General features: G+C 37.7%; 1 protein-coding gene across 2 annotated transcripts in view; it reads right to left on the bottom strand.

The window, feature by feature from the left end:
* The window catches only part of LOC139151739 (E3 ubiquitin-protein ligase rnf213-alpha-like), a 50,006-nt gene that overhangs the window by 11,993 nt on the left and 14,894 nt on the right, over window positions 1-23,119 (bottom strand). Inside the window, exons 14-23 of one of the 2 annotated variants that reach the window (XM_070724713.1) lie at window positions 22,374-22,496; window positions 22,153-22,206; window positions 21,411-21,605; window positions 20,845-20,923; window positions 8,067-8,101; window positions 7,626-7,723; window positions 6,882-7,038; window positions 5,941-6,115; window positions 889-983; window positions 89-349 (exon numbers count right to left, since the gene is read on the bottom strand). In XM_070724713.1, the coding sequence (XP_070580814.1) occupies window positions 89-349; window positions 889-983; window positions 5,941-6,115; window positions 6,882-7,038; window positions 7,626-7,723; window positions 8,067-8,101; window positions 20,845-20,923; window positions 21,411-21,605; window positions 22,153-22,206; window positions 22,374-22,496 (1,272 nt within the window). Of the gene's footprint in view, window positions 1-88; window positions 350-888; window positions 984-5,940; window positions 6,116-6,881; window positions 7,039-7,462; window positions 7,564-7,625; window positions 7,724-8,066; window positions 8,102-20,844; window positions 20,924-21,410; window positions 21,606-22,152; window positions 22,207-22,373; window positions 22,497-23,119 lie in introns of both variants that reach the window. The other variant, XM_070724712.1, reaches the window with a different exon arrangement.

The raw sequence follows: 23,119 nt of genomic DNA, 5'->3' as shown, positions 1-23,119 counted from the left end.
TTCTTTCCCCTTTTCTATTGAACAGCTAACAGCTCGTTTATCTTGACAAAAATCAGATACCTTCAATCCTCTGACATTGAAAACTTACTCTATCAAGGAATTCCTTTAAGATTCTGCATTGCTTCCTGTGCTTCTTGGCAGCCATGCTCTCTTGCAAAGCATGTGTCAAGTGTTCAATGGTAACTCTTGACCTGTATCTCCATACAGTTGGTACATTGTACAGGGACTCCGTGCTCAAGTTTTGGGATGGAGGATCAACTTCATGGAGAAGTTTCAGCAGCGGGTTGTTTCCAAGTCGTTTGTCATCATGTACCAGTCTGTTGGCTTGCTGGAGTCTTGTAGTTACATCCTTTTGTATAAGAGAAAGTTGACAGCAGGAGCAATTAAATTTCAGAGTATGGAATTTGTTTCTAAACCAATGGAATAAATGTTGTGTTCAGTTGCCATTGTAATCGAAGAGTACATAATGCATCATGAATAAGATTAGACATATTTGCAAAATGTCAGCTTCTAGCCAGATGTTAGGAAATTACACACAGAAAACTGATGATTGGGAGAAAATTACAAAATCAAAATTTTCTATAATGTTCTAGGTAAATTGTTTTCTCTGTAAATTAAAAGTTCATTTGTTTGGACCTAGTTTCATAATTGTGCACATTTTACATTCGTCAACTGGATTTCCTATTAAATATCAAACTAATGAATGCAAACACCATGTAAAATTAAGACATCAAAAGCACTGATCCAAAATATATTACGTAATTAAATATAACTACAATTCAGCAGGAAGTGATTGAATTCGTGCTATTCAAACTCTTACAGAGAACATGCATGCGTTGATAAAACTGAAATGTGTATTTGAATGAGAACAGTGCTTTGATTACCCACCTGTACAATGGGATTGATGAAAGTCCTTGTGAAGGTATCCTCCCACTGCAGTCTGCATTTCTTTGATATAAGTAGTGGGTTGAACTGATCATGACCTACATATATGGTAGGGTAGACGTACATCAAACATACATTTAGTTAAAGTTATAATGTCTCCTGGTGTTCAGGTGATTTTTGTGCAGTTCCATTGGGATTTAGTAATTCACTGTTGATAGAAGTATTTGCTTGATGGAGTGCAAACTATTAGCAAACTCACTCCAAGGTACACTTATCAAGTGAAAATATGCGTATTGTTCTAAGGGATTTGAATGAAATTGCAAGTGCTACGCTTTTGGACTTTATTTCCAAACAGGCCATGTGAACACATAGAGATATTACAGTTGCAATGGCCAGAGTTGTGTGAAAAGGCCTAGGTTAGATTGGTGATGGATCAATTATCAAAATATATAGTGAATGAATGAACACTTATTGACAAGATATATCAACAAAGTATGTGCCGTATCAAACTGATAGAAAACACAATCACACTTCAACACTGTAACTTGGAAGCAAAGTTTTATGAGAATGTATGTGGTTATGATGTGCACACTGAATTGAAGTCTAAGTAACTCCTTCAAAAGGAAGACTGCACTACGTCTCTTTGGACTTGGCATTTTAATACTCTGCTGGCCATTAGCATGAATTGCCAATGTCAAAATGTGATATCATTAGTAAAATCACAATATTGAGGGATGGACATAAAATAATCGGCGTTGCAGTCAGTCACAGCATCTTCTTCTGGGTGCATCGTTTTCACAGATTCACTTGCCCTTCATTAGAACCTTATATAACTGAGTACTGGAAGATGCCTGAGCACATTCAGGTATGTGAGAGGTCTGAAATCGGCAGTCTGCGCCCCTAAACTGCGCTAGCGCATTTCAATTTGCGCTATCAAACTGCGCTCCCATTCTGCGCTATCGATCTGCGCCCACATTCTGCGCTATCTATGGAATGTTATAAGTTTAGTTTTGTAGCTGTGACATTTACGAAACTAACGCGATATAAATCTGTGGCACTTTGCCACAGATTGATAAAGCTGCCAGCCAGATCGTAGGACATATGTATTTTTCAAAACTTTGACGTATGTCAGGATTGTCAGGACGACTGGTTATAAGTAATATAAGATCGAATATATTTCCGGTACAATCACGATAATACATTCTGTGGACAGTGGATCCGACACAAAAGATATGTGAAGTAGTAAAAATTAGATGATTTTCTTTCTCGTATAAGGAGTTCGGGAAGTGATCAAGTAGTTTAAAGCTCAAAGTCAAGTTCTGACTAAAATTATGTTAGTATCCCCATGGTTAGACGTTGCTGTTAGTTGACGGCGACTATTTCCCCGAGTCCAACAATGCACAGCAGAGTGAGTGGCAGGGCTGGCGACGCAACCCTGCAACATGGAATGGCACAACTGGATACAAAATTTTGTTTACGTTAGCATCACGATTTTCAACTTCTTTTTTGACGATTTCTTTGTCGATACTGAGAATTTCTGTTCATGTTCACAGAAACGTTTGAACCCGACAGATCATACATGTTCGCGACTTCCGTGATGATTGACAAGTCTACGTCCATGACGTCAAGCCTGCCGACGCAGTGGGTGACTTGTCGATGACGTAAGACTGACGAGGTGTGAAGTAGGGTATACGTACTCGGTTTCAAATCTTCAAAAGTATCACTTGAAGTTGATCTTTTTGTGAAAGGAATCTTCTCATATTGTGTTCATTTTAATGTTTCGACATTTGGATATTCTTTGAATTCTACTCACTACATGATATGTTGATAAACTAGTACACTGTTGTTTATGTCGGAATGAGCAAGCGAATTGAGCAGTTTTTACATCGTCTTTGATTTCCCGACATTTTCAAAAACTAGCCATGTAAGGGAGAGAGTAAAGCTTACAACCAGAACATCAAGGAAATCAGCTACAAGGGAATCCAGTGTTACTCATATCAGTAAATTACATCATGTTTGTTTCTTGGAAGGTTATGACACATAGATGCACGTCCAAGCAGCGGCAATTTTATGAGAGCAGCAACCGTTCATTATTGATAATAATTGTTCAAACTTGTACACACAGTACAAATTTTGTGAGTAATAAACTTCCCTACGCATCTATCAGTACATTTTACGTGAACTTATTTAGTTAGAAAGTAAAATCGTGAAAAAATGCAAACAAATCGCAGTTCACAAGGCTTTAGGAGAGGTACCATATGCAATTTTCGACATTCAAAATCAAAAGACGGCCAACGCACTTCGATCAAAGTTCATGCAGTACAAGAGCAGCACAATCTCGTCCCGTAGAACAAGATACTGGCAAACATTGATATTTTTCACCTTATTTGCGTTAACATACATGTAAACGAACTTCAAACGAAATTGCAATCATATCATTGTCGCTACACTGCACGGCGCGGTGACCATGCAGAAGTCGGACATTTCAACTCACGGGGACCGGATTTACAATAGGGATAAACTATTAGTTTTACCGCAGTAGAGGCACCTGTCTTATATACGATATCAATCAGCTATCTCTATAGGTTACTGTATTAAATAAAGATCCATCGTGTGGTAAACAGTGTTACCTGAAATCTGGTAACAGTTGTGTAACAAGCGATCGAATATGTTCCCAGCGAAACTGATAGTGATTTTGTAGCTCATTCTTTACTATTTTTAATAGTTTTTGGTGGCCGCTGACAGACACTTTGTGTTCGTGTCGGCTACATGGACGATCTGCCCGGCGATAGCCTAAATTCGAGTGAACAACCGTTTTCAAAGTTTTTGGCAAGTGGGGCACAAGACGTCGGAATGGAAGATAACCGTGACGTTTTCAGCAATATAGTTATTGGAAACATTTACTTACATAATGGTAGTGCCAGTGGCCACCCCCGGCAGCCACAACTCTGTTATCTCGCCACTTGCTAGCATTTTGGGGGGTGGTCACGGCACTCTGTTGAATATAGACTTTTGACTAGTAGTAATAAAGTTACCCCTACTTGACCCAAACACCGTGGTGCATGTATTTATTTCTATACCGGAGACGGCAATTTAAAACCGCAACCACATCTTTGGTAAACCTAGTTTAAATCCAATTTTCGAATGTTTAACTAGTAGATTAACTGTATACTGTTGTCTCAACAGTTACAATCTGGTTACCAGAGTTCACAGTCAAGATGAAGATGTCGAAACTTGTGTAAAAAAGTCTATCCGATCGAGACCTGTGTGCTGTCGTCGCGCGATCGCGTTGGACATTCACTTGTTCTTGACTCACGTTGTCTACTTCCTGTCTCGCGCGGCAATTTATGCATGTTCTTTGTGAAAAATGACTGTCAAGTTCATGTCAGCGCCGACATCGGTTGTATTTTTCCTACCTCAAGATGAAACGAACACATCTAACTCTTGACAACATAAAATGTTTGTTGTATTTTCTTATAATTAATAGCTTTTGCACCGCGCTGCAAACCTGTCGCTCTTTCCTACAACGGGAGAGATTGAGTATTATTGAGAGTATTATTTTTTCAAACTTTAATTATATGTGTCTTGTAGTACCGATTTTAGCTGATAGTTTGCCATTTTAGTAATATTTCAGGAATTTCCCGGTACGATGTGACCCAACACTTTCCCAAAAGAAAGTCCTGGCAGTTTTCGTTTTGTTTTGGAGAGATTGTAGGACCGGATTATCGAGCAACGAAAATCGTGGCATGTTGGTCGAGATCAAGCGTCGCAAGCGTCTTGTAATCATCTGGAAGTACATTTTCAGGTCACTTGAACTGGTTTACTTCCTTCCTTCCGGTATATAGGGCCACCCCCCGCCCCCCCCTTGCGCTCCGATCAATATCCGTCAGCCAAGCGTTACGTGCAGGATCTACCGATGTACGGTCGACTTTAAGTTGGAATAAGTTAAATTTAGTTCTAACTTATTTAAATTCTCAGTCAGAACAGTAAGCTCATTAAAAAGGCTTGGCTAGTAAAACATTTGAAGGAGATCGTGCGCTACGTCATTACCGAATAGGTGACCGAATATGTTGAATAAAATACGCGTGTCATCTTCCTTTAGTACGGGGACAGTTGATGAAGCCGTGTCGGTGTGAATAATGCATATTGCATGGAAAGTTTTCGTATTTTCATCGACCGGTCATCCTTTAACGGCTAGTTTTATGCACATATTTGCACTTCAACGAGTTTTAACATTGAAAACCACTAACCGCGGGCCACACTTCAGCATGACAACACAATTACGTCCTAGCTGTTCAGTGCACTCACAATCACATCAATTGTGAACCTGTCAACTAGCGGCCGAGTGAAAGTACAACCTTACTGAACCTGTATGTACACACCTATTTGATTTGCAGGGGACTGTCTACTGATTCTACAATATTTATATTTCATAAAATTGAATTTTCATCCACAATGTATCACATCCGAGTCAATGAATGAGCCGGACGGGGCGAGGGTTTGTAGAGCGACAGTGCCAGTCCGAGGGACGTAAATGTCGGGACTGTTTCAAACCGCGGATACTTGGTTAAGTTAAGTGGTTGCACATGTGTCGTTTCTATCACACTCATACATGTAGTTTACATGTTTGGAAAGTCAAAAAAGTACGTAGGTGTATGTCGGGAAGGCAGAATTTTGAAAGGTCAACTCTATCTCCACGTAGGTCTGGCAGCCATCGATGATACAGGACTCGCTACCAGGGTCCTAAATGCAGCTCCCTAAACGGCCTGCAGCACCATATCTCGATCCAATGTCATATCAAAAAATCAAATGATGGAAATAGTAAAATCATGATCGACGTAGTACGTTCTTGTGCTAGTTGGGTCGTTTTCACAGCACATATGGTTTGGAGAAATAGAGAGCGCAAAACAGGCGCAGATCGATAGCGCAGAATGGGAGCGCAGAATGATAGCGCAAATTGAAATGCGCTAGCGCAGTTTGGGGGCGCAGACTGCCGATTTCAGACCTCTCACATAGCTCAGCACATAGAATAACTAAATGCTATAAACTACTTACCCTGAGGTTTTGTTGTAAGCATCCTATTGAGAACCATGTGAACAATCAGGGCAGAATCATCAATGCTCTTACCGCTTGCACGAGACAAGAGTTGTAAATCACAGTCCAAATGATGCAACAGAAATTGTGGGACAGCATTGTTGTTGATTGTTGGATGTATCACTCCAGTCAGATTCTATAAATAAAGATACCAGTTGAATATTTTACTCATGCAGGCATGCAGCTAATTTCCTAATACCCATGAACAATGTCATTACCAGAATATATGCATTTCATTTTTGTGAGCAATTGGCCCGTTCAGGCAAAAACCCCAATATATATGTTATCACACTGACCCAGCCCTTGCATCGCTTATTTGATCAGTGAGAGTGAATTTTTCACTGATTGAAATTACTGGTGAAAGTCCAGTACATTTCTTATGAGTATTTTATATGCATAATAATAAAACAAATTTATGTTGTTATAAGAAATGTTTTGGAGCACTGCAGAAAGGAAGTGAAATTCCTGTAAAGTTCTTTTAAGTATTTTGCATGCCTATTAGAAGGTAACTTTTAAGATCTTAAAAGATGTAAGAACTACAATACGAAAAAGTAAAAAATTCTATTAATTTCTTATAAGTACTTTGTATGCAAATTAGTAAGAAAATTATCAGTTCTTAGAAGATATGTAAGTATAAAAGGAACAATTCAATTCACATATTTCGTATATGTATTAAATATGTTTGCAAATTAGCAAGAAACTCATTAGTTTTAATAAGAAGCATTATACAAATAAAAGAATCTTATAACATTCATATAAGAGGAATTTGTATGTGAAGTATACCAAATGGGAGCTAAAACTGACATACTGACATGCCATTTCAACATTAATGTGCATTACAGATAAGAGGAAAGAAATTCTGTTTGGATCATGGTAAAATATTGACATGTAATGAAACCAACCCTTGGAGCCTTTGTTGCAGCTCCTATCATTGCTGCATGCATCAACAGTCTGACAATTGCTGTGGCAACTGGTGGCATCTGTCTTTCAGGCACTGGAATCTCATTGTGTCTCCTGTCAGGTGCACCAAGTATATGGCCAGTTTGTGTTGTGTCATGCCTGGAAGTGCAAAATGAGATAAGTTTTTCTTATCTTCGCAGTCTTCTGGGCATATGTTGTAAATTGTAGCAAGCAAGGCAACAGACACAGACAAAAAGAAGTGACATGAGATACTGCTTTTAAAAAGTTTATTTTTAATCTTCAGATCACTTACTGCCATTGTGACTTCTTTTAGTATAAAGAAGCTTTTCTTATCATGAAATAATACAAAAATGCCATGCTCACAAATATTATGCAGATGATTATCTCCAAATATGCTTGTCTCTGTTTCCCCATGAAATGGAGATAGGCAGTATTGCATTTGACATTTGAGATAGTTCATCTTTGGATGGTTACTCTGATGAAGATACTCTGAGATTTTTGTTTTCTTGACAAAATCTTCCAGAGTGGTCAAGTTATGGCTATGCATTATCCAGCTACTCACGTTCTGGCCAACCTGTTGCCTTCAGCAAGCACATTGTAACTCCTTCCTCCAATAGGTGCACCACAATCTTTACATTGTCCAAGACCAGTTGGTCGATGACACTATCATCAAGGTAGAAAAAGAATTGGAAAAGGAGATCAACTCTCTGATCACTACTACTTACATTCTAGCCAATTTATTGCCAGCAGCTGGTGTATGGCTTTGTCCACCTATTGCAGCTCCACAGTCTTTACACTGGCCCAAACCGTATGGTCGACCACACTAGATGGGAGGACAAAGTTGTGAGGTGACATGAGCAGATCTACAGTGGTATAGAATGATGTCACAGGACCACACAGAGGAAATGAAAAATGCAATGGAGCTGTGTCATTTACAAATAATCACACAACAGGTACAGCGCTGCCTGCGTGATTCAAGTTATTAAAATATGGATACAACGATTTCATGATTGCTCTCGTGCAACCCCCCCCCCCCCAATGTTTTCAGTGACAACTTGTTGATAATTTGCAGGACTTAAATCATTATAATCTGTGCCTCTAGCATTTTGACAGGTCACCCGAATGTTGGAATTAAAAACTGAGGGACAACAACATATTGTACTTACCTCTCCAATGGTGTATGGATGGCCATTTGGACATTCTGCAAGAAGAAAATTGTTTTCAGTACTCTGAGAAGGCCAATACTTGAAATTATATAGTGAATGTATATACAACTTTTCTAATATTACTCATGTTTATAAAACATTGACACACATAATGTACTGTGTACATGCCTAACAGCAAAAATACATGCTAAACTAGAAAGCATTTGCAAGCAAAAGCGAAGTTCCAGAGACCAGAGCAGCGGAAGAAAAAAGAGAATGAGTGACAAAGATAGGTGCAGAATGAAAAAGTGCTTTGGATTTTAATATTCAAGCACGTACATAGTTAGGGCTGCTAGCAGTAAACACCATATACAACTAAAAGCAAGGCAGTCCACAGATTACAAATGCCTACATGTATGGTAAAAACGCAACAGATACATACGGGGGCGACAACGCATGGAAATGTATATCAGACGACATTCTCGCGAGCCAGAGCAATAATTTTCGCTACGCTGACCTACGCAAACATCAAACGCTTGACGGGTAGCGCTGAGTAGTTGCCGTAAAGAGGCACGTGGTTTACGACGATGATCAGACGAGAGGAAACATCGGACCTAGGCCGTTGAAATTGAAAACCGAGGCCACGTGCATTTTCATTTGATTAAAAGCACAGACTAAAACAATTTTCATTGCAATGTCGCTGTTTTCACGAGATACTGACCGTTTGATCTTGGAAAGTTGAGCTGCTTTAACGTGCAGCCAAAGCATGCCAGCCGGTGCGGTGACAGGGCTGTGTACGTGTGTTACCGGCGTTAAACGGCCTCGCAGACTGATATAGGCATCTCGATATAGGAAAAACCGCTGGTGGCTCCTCAGAAATACGGCGGGCAGTTTCTCCGCCAAAACAGCCGATTTTGAATCCAAATTTTGCATTGACCTTCGTTTTCGAGCACACCCACCTCGCCTAGGTACACGATGTACCAAGCCGCGCTTGTAAATGTAGGGAAAGCCTAATTTTCTCTCTGTATGCGAGCGAAGCCATCTTATGCACCACCATTGTTACATTCGGGCTAGCTGCAATAATTGTAGCCCTTGGTTGGTGGGGATTGGGCTTCTGTCGTGCGGCTCGCGCCTTGCCCCAACCAGGGCTACAATTTCTCCCAATACCTGCTCGTGTAAAAGCTGCAGTGCGGATCTACACTGCATGGTCCAGCACACACGGGGCCGCATTATCAGAGAATCTCCCCTTACCGTGTGCAAATTTCACCATAATCCTGCTCCCAGATAATGTTAGAGCCCTTGTAACTCCTATCGATGGTCAACTTTACTCCTTGCGGCTGAAAAATGACAGTTTAATGACTCAGGCGCGAAGTCAATTCGAACCTGACCGCCGTCGTTGAACTCTGTACCAGCCGACTTGTACCATTACATTTTAGGGGTGGCCGACAGGTGTGAGGGAGCTGAATGAGCATGCTTACGGGTATCGACGATTTCGGGATTACTGTGAAATCGCCGATCGACACTGGACGAGAATGACTTGCCTTGTGCCTCAGCACGCTGCGTCTGTGAAATCGCCTATACTTACCGAATATTTATCGGCGATTTCCGGACTCTAGATGATACTACAATGACTAGCCTTGTGCCACGGCACGCCGGGTCTGTGAAATTGCCGATATTTACTACTATATAGTAAAAAGAATTCAGGTTGACCTATTTACGCCCGGATCATTTTTTCACCCCGTTCTCCAAGCACAGATCGTAAAGAGACCCTGTTTTGTGGCCACACGTTCTCTTCTCATCCAAGAACACGGTGGTACAGTAATATGTTGATAAAAATTCATAATTTTGATAAAAAATGCGATTTTTCAAAATCTCTCGCAAAATCCCGTGTACTCTCGCTTACCCTAACAATTGACGGTGCCCCCGCGCGAGAAATTATAATAAAGGCAAATATAAACAAACACAATCGCATTTAATGAGGTACATTTTGGTAAGTTTCTTGCGGATTATTCTGACATTCACCTGATTTAATTTGTTTGCTTAAATTATCTCCGTGTTTGCGATTATAATTATAATATTCCGTCTCCAGTGGGGGGCTCGCGACCGACTTTTTGTTTGTAAGTGCGCCCGACCGCTATACGTGACCCCCGTCGCTTACCCTATGTTCTAACTGAACAAATTCAGCACAAACGAAAACCGCTAATTTCAAGTATCTCTACGGTATAATGTCCCGAGCATACCTTTATTTACTCGTCCCATCTTTAAAATTGTGAATGGGTTTGCTTTAATGTGAATTAGCGACATCAAACGAACACTCCGGACAAGCCACGGAGTAGCACCCCCGACCATGTTTTGCCTGTGCAAACAAACATGAACCTGTGACCGAAACGGTATACCCTCGTAAACGAGGCGTAGATTTAGACCAATAGATAGGAATATTATAGGAGCCATGGAGCTTTTGAAAATTATAACATTCAAACAACATGAACTATTCAAAACTTCCAATTTTTAAAAGATATTTCGATTTCGCGCGCGTCGCCCAGTCGGTCGCCCAGACGTACGATGAGGTCAACGAACTCCTGTGTATGTTACAAGCCGATGAAAGGCGCGCCGTATCTCCTGGCCTGGGAAAACGTACATATATGTGCATATCGCGCAAAGTGAGGAGTTTGTGAAAGGATGTTTGGATAATAATGTCAGAAAGATAAAGTTTTACAATGAGTAGGGATGTAATGTATTTCTTTTCAAGTATTGCTGTCAAATTGCCGTGATTAAACACATCCAGTCCGGCCGGGGCTGACACCGGGATGGAGTGGCGGAGGTCGATCATCACACGAAAGGACGTGAAAATGTTCTGATGCGACGTAGTCCGTCCCTTGGTTTATTCTCAGTGTATGGAGCCTAAGCTTATTATTTACGCGATTGGAAATGTGTGATTTACAAAATATCCGCAAAAAAAGAGTAATGCGAGATAGTAGTAAGAAAACTTTACATGGTATGATCTATCAAAGCCATGGCCATGCCAACGCCAGTCCCTGGGTAAATATTGTCGAGGCAGGGTGATCGATCGTACTCAAACATCCCCGGGCTCTCGCTTTGTTCAAAGTTGCGACTTGGCGTCAATGAATGACTTTCCTTCAGGATGTCTATAAAATAAATCCAAACTATCATTGGATGATATTTTAAAAATAAAGCCCTCCCATATCCCTCGGGTTGATTGTCTTCTCTAAAACTTGCGCAATGATTGGTCCTTTCCGAATATTGTCTCAATTTTATACCACGTGGGGGGAAGTTCATCAACAACAAGGTCTGTGAGTGGTTCACAAATTGCAACTTTCATCTCACAAAATTGTCAATCAAACAGTGTGGCGTCCCACAACGTTTTGTCTCCGCACTCCAGGGTGAAAAAGAATCACTTTGCGAGCAGACAACGAACATTTTAATGAATTGATCATTTTTCAACATTAAAAGTTATATAAATGACAACTTTAACTCACAAAAAATAACATGATGATGAGACAAAGATTGAATGAGGGAAAGTCCTGACACATTTCCATGAAATCCAGGATAACTATTTGTACTGTTGTTTGTTGATAGTTATAATTTTCAACACGTCTGTATCTTTTCAGGTCATAAATACAACACTTTACTCGTTCCTTTAGCAATGACTCATACTTTAACATCTGCATAATTTATTCTTCAACACACAAGTCACTTTTCTTTGGCTATGGTATCTCCACTCTCTCTCGAAAGAAATTATGACATCTTCAATATCAAGAAAAGAGTGTAGCACATAGGGTTGTTTATTTCAAATACTACATGAATATGCAGGCAAACATCAGTAGATGAAATTTTGTTCAATGCTATACATGTATATCATTGATATAGGAAATATACCAGTGTATCCAGAAATACCAAGTGTACAAATATAGCGTGAAATAAATTTGGTCTACTTGAATTTTTAGGGTTGCCCAGAAATAAATATTAAATAGCCTAAACATTATTTATTGCTTGGTATGCTTTTCACAAAACTGATGCAGAATGAATGAACGAAAGTCAAGCTATTAGTGCAAGATGCGAGGTATAATGATATTCAAATATGCAGAGTACATTAATGAGCATTGTTTCGGTATTAAAATTCTATGCTAATGACCCTTAATCAATGTGGAATATTCATGTACCTCGGATCTTGCATTGTATAAAGTCAAGGTGACATTTTAGTATGATTACGTGTAGCTGTGAATACCATGTTGTGGGCTACAGTTTGAAATAAGATAACCAAGGTGAAAATCAGCAAGCCGTAGATCTATTATTGACCCTATTTGAAACTGTCCCTCAGCTACAACATCATGAATTCACCTGGAGATTCAAGAATCTCACCCACCTATTAAAATCTAACGGTACCCTTCTAAACACAAGTTGCCTGAGCTCCAATGACCGAAGAGACACAATGAACACAAGATGCTGGAGAATCATAATTTTATTTATTTGATCATTTCTTCCCGACCTTCCTTATTTTCATTTTCGGACAAATGATACTATAAGGGGCAACATCAAAAGTTCAATATAATAAATCTAACTTAATTGCTTAAGTTTGGCCTCAGACCCCCCACTCCCCCTTCTAACTTAACTGACCTAAAATTGAAAAACATTGCGGACTCATACCCTGTACTAATTCTTTCAAACGACGTACCAATGTACCACTGAATTATATGAAAATTAAAAAATACCGTCAAGGACAGTGTGCTCACATTCAGTTTGAATTGGTCCATTCGAGAAATATTTAAACCAGGAAAAACAAGAATGACAAAAGCAAATAAGGTCTCCAACTTAGGTACTGGAGGTCATCTTTAGGAACATGCATATCAACTTCTATAGCAATGGGACAAGCAGATCCTAAATACATAAGCAAATGTCAACAACAAAAAATAGACAGAGAAGGTTTGATAAAAAGAAAAGGTGGGAGTGGGTAAAAAAATGTACAAGGGATCTGGTAAAAAAGTAATGCTACCTCATCAATCTTCTAGACCCTACCCCCTCCTGAATATCAAATGTTCCATCCCTTGGTATTACATAACGCCAGATGACAGGAAATATATTTACAACCTTGGGAAGTTTTTAATTAATGCGATGAGTGTTATCATTCTAATGTAAACAGCACTTAAGTTAGTTACAGATAGTGAAATGCCTTCCACTGTGGGCGGTGATTACAACATCTGGAATTATCCTGGATCCAAATTTCTCATCAGTTCTTGTATGTCTTACATAGAAAAGTTGCAAAAATTGGTCCGCAATGAAAAAATTCTCCTCAGCTTTGTTTTCTGGATCAAATTTTCCTACAAATTGATACCAAATATGACAAAATTATGTTTACAGCCTTCGAAACTGTCTCACAACATATCCTGGGTTGGTGTACATGTAGGTCATTTAAGGTCACAAACAGAGAAAATTACCTAAAATATACAAATTTTGGGGTTTCCAAACACTTAGAGCAGAAAATTTATCTAATAACATCCCTCGGGACTTTATACCAAATTACAAAGGTATCAAACAAGTAATTTTGAGAACAAGTTTTCTTGACCAAAAATGACAATATTGTCTTAAAAATACAAATTTGTATATTTCAGGACAATTTCCACATATCTAACTATTGTCATCTCTGTACGTCTGTGTACCAAATATAAAAGCTGTCTGTCCAGGGGTTTTAAAAAGAAAATACTGATTAAGATTTTTTGACCAAAAATGACAAAATTGCTCCAAAATAGTAATTTTCCCAATTTTGTCATAATTTCAACAAATTAGAAGAGTAACACCTTTGCAAAGATCCAACCCAAATTTGAGAGCGATTGGGCTAGCGGTTTCAGAGAAGAAGAATTTTTACTGAAAATGAGAAAAATCACCAAAAAATTCAACAAAAATACAAAATTAAGGATATCTTCACAATGTTCATAAAACTGTATAAGGTTCACCTAAGGTACTTGCACACAAATTTTCAAAGCAATCAAAACAGTGGTTCTTGAGATATTAATTCTTGACCATTTTCACATTTTGTAAGCTCATTTGCATAATTTTGGCAATGCAGACTTCATTTGAACAAAATCCCATCTATAGCCCAGGATGCATCCACACACCAAATACAAAGCTGAAACGTGCAGCGGTTTGCGTGTTTTTGATGTTGACGGACATACTGTACGTACATACATACATACATACATACATACATACACACATACATACAGACGCCATCGACTTCAGCTTATACGATAAACTCACATTGGTATAACCAAATGTGAGCTAAAAAATCACCTCAGCTTTGTTTTCTGGATCAAATTTTCCTACAAATTGGTACCAAATATGACAAAATTATGTTCACAGCCTTCAAAATTGTCTCACAACATATTCTGGGTTGGTGTAGGTCATTTAAGGTCACAAACTGAGAAAAGTACCTAAAATATACAAATTTTGGGGTTTCCCAACACTTTGAGCAGAAAATTTATCTAATAACATCTTTCGGGACTTTATACCAAATTAAAAAGCTATCAAACAAGGAACTTATACCAAATTACAAAGCTATCAAACAAGTAAGTTTGAGAACAAGTTTTCTTGACCAAAAATGACAATATTGTCTTAAAAATACAATTTTTTATATTTCAGGACAATTTCCACATAACCAACTATTGTCATCTCTGTACGTCTGTCTACCAGATATGAAAGCTGTCTGTCCAGTGGTTTTAAAAAGGAAATACTGTCTAAGATTTTTTGACCAAAAATGACAAAATTGCACAAAAATAGTAATTTTCCCAATTTTGTCATAATTTCAACAAATTAGAAGCGTAACACCCTCGCAAAGATCCAATCCAAATTTGAGAGCAATAGGGCTGGCGGTTTCAGAGAAGAAGAATTTTTACTGAAAATGAGAAAAATCACCAAAAAATTCAATAAAAATACAAAATTAAGGATATCTTCACAATATTCATAAAACTGTATAAGGTTCACCTAAGGTACTTGCACACAAATTTTCAAAGCAATCAAAACAGTGGTTCTTGAGATATTAATTCTTGACCATTTTCACATTTTGTAAGCTCATTTGCATAATTTTGGCAATGCAGACTTCATTTGAACAAAATCCCATCTATAGCCCAGGATGCATCCACACACCAAATACAAAGCTGAAACGTGCAGCGGTTTGCGTGTTTTTGATGTTGACGGACATACTGTACATACATACATACATACATACATACATACACACATACATACAGACGCCATCGACTTCAGCCTATACGATAAACTCACATTGGTAAAACCAAATGTGAGCTAAAAACCACCTTGAAATCGTAAAATTTGCCAAAAAGACGTTAAATCGTTTTTGACTGCACAGAAATTAATTTGGCCAAAAACCCCCCACCCCCAAACTTAAGCAATTAAGTTTTTTTTCAAACATCAATCTTTTGACGTTGCCCCTAATATGGAAGGGATTGAAAGATATCAATCCCCAACTCTTTCTGTATATTACAAAAAACTAATAACTGAAAAAACAAGGAGAGGCTTAATCACGTCATGGTCTCCAAACCGATTCTGTAAAATAGTTTACCCTAATTGCCTTTTGGGAATGTGCAACTTTGTAATCAACTTGCTGTGTGTTTTTCAGGTGAGATAAACACTTGCGAGTGTAAAATTGGGGTCATCCTCATACTCGCTTCAGCTTCACAGGGCAGGTATGGATTTTGAGTGTGAGATGCTGCGGTGTCATTTTTTTCACTAGACTGACGACGGTCAGATCTGACTATTCCCGACAGTACAAGCATCATATCATGCATTTCCAGTTATCTCTTTCACAAACATTCATTCAGTAGGGTTTTGCGAAGCATCTTGTTATTTATAGTTTAACTATACTATACGGTGGCACTAGCAGTAGCGCGCTAGTGGCAGTAGTTGTTAGTTTAATTTACGTTATCTTTTCGAAGGATTGTAAAAAGGTCATAGGACCGTACTGTACTCTACATCTGATTTTAATCAGATTGGAGGAAGTCGTTCCTATATTGACCCTATTTCCATACTGAATTCATCATGCACACTGTAAAGTTCACTATGGTTCGAGCGAGACTACATAATGTCCTGTGAGAAAATTACCTGGAATGTAATCCGCGTTTGTGTAATGAGTTTATTAAGATAAAAAATGTTACGACCGTACAAAAACAGTAAAATACCTACGTGTAGTATACAAATAGCAAAGTATTTGGCAAAGTATAAGTATAGTTAAACTATAAATAAATATCGGCAATTTCACAGACCCGGCGTGCCGTGGCACAAGGCTAGTCATTGTAGTATCATCTAGAGTCCGGAAATCGCCGATAAATATTCGGTAAGTATAGGCGATTTCACAACGCAGCGTGCTGAGGCACAAGGCAAGTCATTCTCGTCCAGTGTCGATCGGCGATTTCACAGTAATCCCGAAATCGTCGATACCCATAAGCATGCTCATTCAGCTCCCTCACACCTGTCGGCCACCCCTAAAATGTAATGGTACAAGTCGGCTGGTTACAGAGTTCAACGACGGCGGTCAGGTTCGAATTGACTTCGCGCCTGAGTCATTAACTGTCATTTTTCAGCCGCAAGGAGTAAAGTTGACCATCGATAGGAGTTACAAGGGCTCTAACATTATCTGGGAGCAGGATTATGGTGAAATTTGCACACGGTAAGGGGAGATTCTCTGATAATGCGGCCCGTGTGTGCCTGGACATGCAGTGTAGATCCGCACTGCAGCTTTTACACGAGCAGGTATTGGGAGAAATTGTAGCCCTGGTTGGGGCAAGGCGCGAGCCGCACGACAGAAGCCCAATCCCCACCAACCAAGGGCTACAATTATTGCAGCTACATTCGGGCGAAACAGTACAGCCACGTACGGCGAGTATTTAGAGAAAAATAAAATCAAAAGCAACAAAAAACAAAGCGAAAGAAAGCTAGAATTATTAATAGCTGAACGCAATATGATAGTCGAGCAATGCAGAATAAAAAATAAATAAATAAACACACAAGAAATGCCCGTAAAACCCGTCCTAGCTGAGTGATGATGTCATAAGCGTGTTGCAATGCATTCTGGGTAATTAAGGTAAAATTTGTGTAGAGCATGTTCTATGATAGTAAGGGACTGGTCAGTTTCTTCGGCCTGGGGGGGGGCCGGTGGATTATTTTTGCCGACGTCAAAAAGTGACTGACCCCCCCTATTCCAAATTTTGAAAACAGGGTGACCCCCCCTATTCCAAATTTCGAAACAGGGTGACCCCCCCCCGGCGCGCGACATAAATTATTATATATATATATATATATATATATATATATATATATATATATATATATTATATTTTACATTTTACATATATATTTATATTTTAAATAGTCATTCTATGTTTTAATGAAATTGTTAACATGTCAGTTGTAAGATAGGAATTTCAAAGTGTCAATCTTAAAGTTTGAATACAGTACATTTTGAATGAGCTATGAATGTATTTCACACTTTCTATGCTTAACCAGATGTCCTGAACTGTTGTACAGAAATGGATGTCAATCATTAATATCAAAGAGGAAAAAGCAGTGAATCAAAAACTTTGATGGGTGTTAAGACTTGCCAACCATCCAATTAAATCTCCTGAGGAGCCATAGAGAGCTTTTTTAGCCAAATCTGATGTGTACAGTGTCTGAGAGGACCTTTTCTCGTAACATTGAAACCATAAAAGCACAGCTAATAATGACAAAAACTGCCATTTTTAACTGTTATTTTGTTCATAAAAAAGCATATTTCTGCAGAAAACCTGTGACACAAAGGAAAATAATTGCATCAATGAGATGGAAAGATATCTTGTCATTTTTCTATCTCTAAAATAAGTCACTGTATCAAATATATATTGTGAAATATTTGTGCATGTTGCTTTCTCATACTGAATTCTCATAGAGAGAACAGAAAAGTATCAGGAATTTGTCATCCTTTTTATATGAAATGCAGATTTCATAATGTACACTTTCACTTTGCAAACATCAAGATATCTCTGATTTATTAAAGTATGGCGCCCGAAGGGCGCGCCAAAAAATATGAAACATCCTGATATCTTTGATATGTGCCTTGTATATTAAAGTCATGCCCCTGATGGGCATGCTGAAAAATGTCTGATATACTAAAGTAATGAGCTTGAAGAGCACGCTGAAAAATATTGAACATACAGATATCTCTGATGTATGTATGCTTGATATGTTAAAGTTGGGTGTGCTGAAAAATATGTCTGATTATTAAAGTTACGCGCCCGAAGGGCGCGCCGAAAAATACAACTGAATGATGAATTTGTGGCTGACACTAGCATTTTAGACCATGATGAGCCTATGTCAAAATTCAAAAACACACTGACCCCTGTTACAACCGATAACGTAGTAACTAACCGATAACGTATCAAACCCGATAACGTAGTAAAAATTTACCGATAACGTAGTAAATCAACCGATAACGTAGTAACGAACCGATAACGTAGTAAATTTTTCTAACCGATAACGTAGTAAAAATTTACCGATAACGTAGTAATTTTACCTAACCGATAACGTATCAACAAATTTACCGATAACGTATCAATGAACCAATAACGGATTAAATAAACTGATAACGTAGAAAAGTCAACCAATACCGCATCAAAACAACCAATAAAATATCAATTAACTGATAATATCTGATTAAGCGATTCATTAGGAGCGATAGATCGATCGATTTATAGATAAATAAGTATTAGATAGATAGATAGATAGATAGATAGGTAGATAGATAGATAGAGGAATAGGTCGAGCAATATATCGATAAATAAATCGATCACTCAATCGATAGATCGATTGATCTATCTATCGATGTTTGATAGATGGTCGATCGATCGATCAATCGATCGATAGATAAATTAATTGGCAGATCGATCGATAGAACAAAGGATTCATCAATTCGATAGCAAGATAGATGAATTAATCGATAAATCGATCGATCGGTTCGATAAATTGGTCATTAGATAGATAGATAGATTTGTTATCACATTGTCTCGTACGCAATTTTCTTTACTTCTTTTTATTTTTCCGTTTAGCATAAGTTGTCACAAATTTCTGCAGCAAATTGTGTTTAGACTGTTTTCATGGTAGTACGAACGACTAAGTTGATCTAAATGTTATTAAACTACTGGAGTAGGTTTGGGAAGTTGTTTCTAGTCTTGCTATAGTAGCTATACAGTTTAGTTCTAGTTGGGTAAAATTCAAAGAGATAGTATAAGTACCGCAATCACGGACAGCCAACATTGCAAATTTCGCACACATATTGTATACGTCACCAATAGAAGTAACTGCCTATTAGTGATTGACCAAAGAACATTAATGAGTTATTCGTACGATTGACGATTTTTCGTGTTATTGAAAATCTCCATCGGGTGTATTTGAAAAGGGTAACCATATCAGTGAATATTATACAGGAACCTGCAATATAAATGTATGAGTGAACTCTGGTAAGGCCAAGAAAAATAAAAAGCTCGTTTCTCATTTTACACATATTGCAAAAATGATGCGGTGACGCGGGTTTCTTTTCTCCTCAATTTTTTTATTCTTCAACCAACAAGAACGCGCAAAAGAAACGACACAGGAATGCACGCAGAAATATATGCACAGCTGTGCTGCTTTAGCATAACTGTATAGCAACAGTTCTGTTGACTTTTAGTGAAGCAGTGTACAGTTTTGTCAATTTAATATAACAGTGACGTATGTGTACAGTTCTTAATGGAATGTTATAGTGTCAGTTATTTTGTTTACAGTTCTGTTTTATACAGCACTGTGTTTTGCATCGCATATTTGTGCGGGTTTTTAAAATTTTATTTCCTCATGAGCAGAAAAAAGGTTGACGTGGGGGTCTGAATTGACGCGCGCCAGGATGAGAAACAAACTTTTTATTTTAATTGGCCTATGCGTTTTTTTCTATCAGCTCTCTAATCGGTAAATTCGTTGATACGTTATCGGTTAGGAAAAATTACTACGTTATCGGTAAATTTTTACTACGTTATCGGTTAGAAAAAATTACTACGTTATCGGTCGTTACTACGTTATTGGTTGATTTACTACGTTATCGGTTAGAAAAATTACTACGTTATCGGTAAATTTGTTGATACGTTATCAGTTAGGTAAAATTACTACGTTATCGGTAAATTTTTACTACGTTATCGGTTAGAAAAAATTACTACGTTATCGGTTCGTTACTACGTTATTGGTTGATTTACTACGTTATCGGTAAATTTTTACTACGTTATCGGGTTTGCTACGTTATCAGTTAGTTACTACGTTATCGGTTGTAACAACCCCCCCTATTGGGTATTTCAAAAACATGGTGACCCCCCCCTATCACCAAAGTCAAAACAGAGTGACCCCCCCCCATGAATCCACCGGCCCCCCCAGGCTGAAGAAACTGACCAGTCCCTAATACCGGAAATAGAGAAAGAAAGAAAGAAAGAAAGAAAGAAAGAAAGAAGGAAAGTGAGCAAAAACTAACAGTTCCAGAGCTGGTCTCTGGAACTAATAATTAAATATCATCTTCACTGATGCCTTTCTATATGCAAGTCAACACTATAACTCGTTATTTTCTATACCTTATGTGTAATACTCTGAGTAGTTTTTTAATACTATTACTCTGCACAATCAGTTTTACTGCTTGTACTTAGTTTGTACATGCTGCAAAATCAAATGAAAGACTACACAGGAGTGTTCTCATATAAGAAGTAGACTAAGATAATGGACTTACCATACCACTGTACACTTTCACTAATTGCTGCTTTTGCTTCTAATATCAAGTCTTCATGCATAGTTGGGAAAAAAGAATTCTGTAGAATATAAACACAATTCAAAACTTATTGATGATCAGAAATTATCAGTACAGCTTTTCAGTATAATGCAGAAAGGTTTTTTGACATATACATCAACAATTTCTGTATTTTTAATTTAACAATTAATATTGTGGATGATATGAATGTTCCAAAAGTCAGAATAGAATCATGCAACAGCGACTTACTCCATTAAACATGATCCCATGGACAACTGGACAACTGCAAGGTCTAACTTCACAAGTAATATATATCTACGCAGTTTATAGAGGTCATATTTGGTATGACGTTCCTGTGCACCTACCATAAATATATACCTCTTTCCAGTTTGCATGTTTTTTATCAGAATCACATGAATTTTAGAATTATATTCAAAAATGTACACAGAAAATGTTAAATAGCTATGGTTTCACAGAATAATATTTCAGAGAGAAGACTCTAATCCGAGTTATGTTATTGATTTCATGATGAATAATTTCCAACTTACTGCCATATTTTGTGGATTTTCAAACAGGGTAACATATGGCAGGATGGCATTATAGTGACTACAGCATTTCAACACAATCATGGCATGAATCACCAGGGCTGATACAGTGTGAGTGTGAGGTCGCTGATCTGGAGTCACGTTCAATGAACCACATTTTCCACCTTGTCTGTTGAAGATGAGATCTTCTGCAAAATCCTACAAAATACATGTTACGAGAAATTTTATTTTCATAGGAGTAAACATTTTAAAAATAGATGCATGTTGAGAACTGATGGAGTTATCAGGATGAAATTCATAAGACCTACATGTATGTTGCATACATAATGTTTACGATTGTCTTGATTGACACATGAGATTATTGTGACAATGGATGTAGAAAGTACTCAATCATACAAAAATGCTTCACGTATGTCCTAAAAAATCACAACTTACTACTGGTCATTTTGTCCAATGATATTAAACAGGAGAACACTTTTAATTATTATAATAGACACCTGAACATAAGGTTCAGTAAAATATCTAATACTCTAAATCAGATCTCATCAATGATCACTAAGATGCAGTCAACCATTATCACCATACTTGCAATATGTTACTGTAGAAACTTGACAAGATAAATAACCATTTACAGGAAATAAGCATTTGACCAGAGATAATGATTTGGTTTTATAAGTCTATCCTAAATCCATAGTTTGAGAAGACATTCACAAACATGAAAAGTCGTCATTTATTGTTTACTTACACCGGCTGTTACGAAATGGGCAGATTTGACATAAGTTACTAGATTCTGAGTAACCTGCCAAACAAAGAAGAAGAACGACATTGGTCAATTGTTCAGCTGAGTCTCTTTGCATTGCAATTATAAGTCCTATCACACATTATGTCACAATATGATATACAAGCATTTGTGTTAGAAACAGAAAATTGTCAAATATTTCAGTAATGTTTCAATGTGCCACTTACTTGTGCATCAACAGGAGTTTGTTGTGCGCCATCAGCATACTTATTTGCATGACACATTGTGATCTCTCTGTATATAGCCAAAAGTAACAGGGACTGTTTCTCTTCATTTGACTTACAGCGATTCTGGAACACAAGAGAAAATTTTTTTTTCATAAAACATATTCATTGGGATGGACTGAAACAATATTTAGCACATCCAATTAGAATGTGTAGCATATGAACATTGTCATTGCAAGTAAAATTATCCCAGTTATAATGAGTGCTATCAACTTACTGCTAAAGGTTAGTGGTCGTGGAATGGCGCTGAAAGGTCGCTAGGGACCCCTACGACCGATATAAACACTGTAGCCAAGCTACATTGGTGATTGATGAACGTTAAGACATGTTTGTCTTAATGTTCATTGTAAAATTTAAATGTCGCAGCTATTTTGACATGATGCATCTATATACATGTACAGTGCATGAAATACATTGTTTGTAAACAAGAAAATTGCACATGTGCAGTTCCGACGACCACTTCCCTTTAAAGTGGATTTCCAAAAATTAATAAACATATTTGATTTCTAAAAAAGCTCCTTGAAATCAAAAGATGAAAAATCTTTTAATCTCATATGATGTATAAATTACTTTATGTTATCCATAATACAAATTTCAAAGCTTTTGTGTTTGTGGTTGAAAATATGACTGGAAATTAGATTCAAATGTCTTGCTTCATCAAAAACCATAATGCTGAGTCAATAATTATA

This window comes from Ptychodera flava, chromosome 15 (genome assembly GCF_041260155.1).
Source record: "Ptychodera flava strain L36383 chromosome 15, AS_Pfla_20210202, whole genome shotgun sequence".
In the NCBI taxonomy this organism is placed as follows: domain Eukaryota; kingdom Metazoa; phylum Hemichordata; class Enteropneusta; family Ptychoderidae; genus Ptychodera; species Ptychodera flava.
Note: the sequence above shows the minus strand (reverse complement) of the source record. Positions and strands in the feature narration are given on the sequence as shown.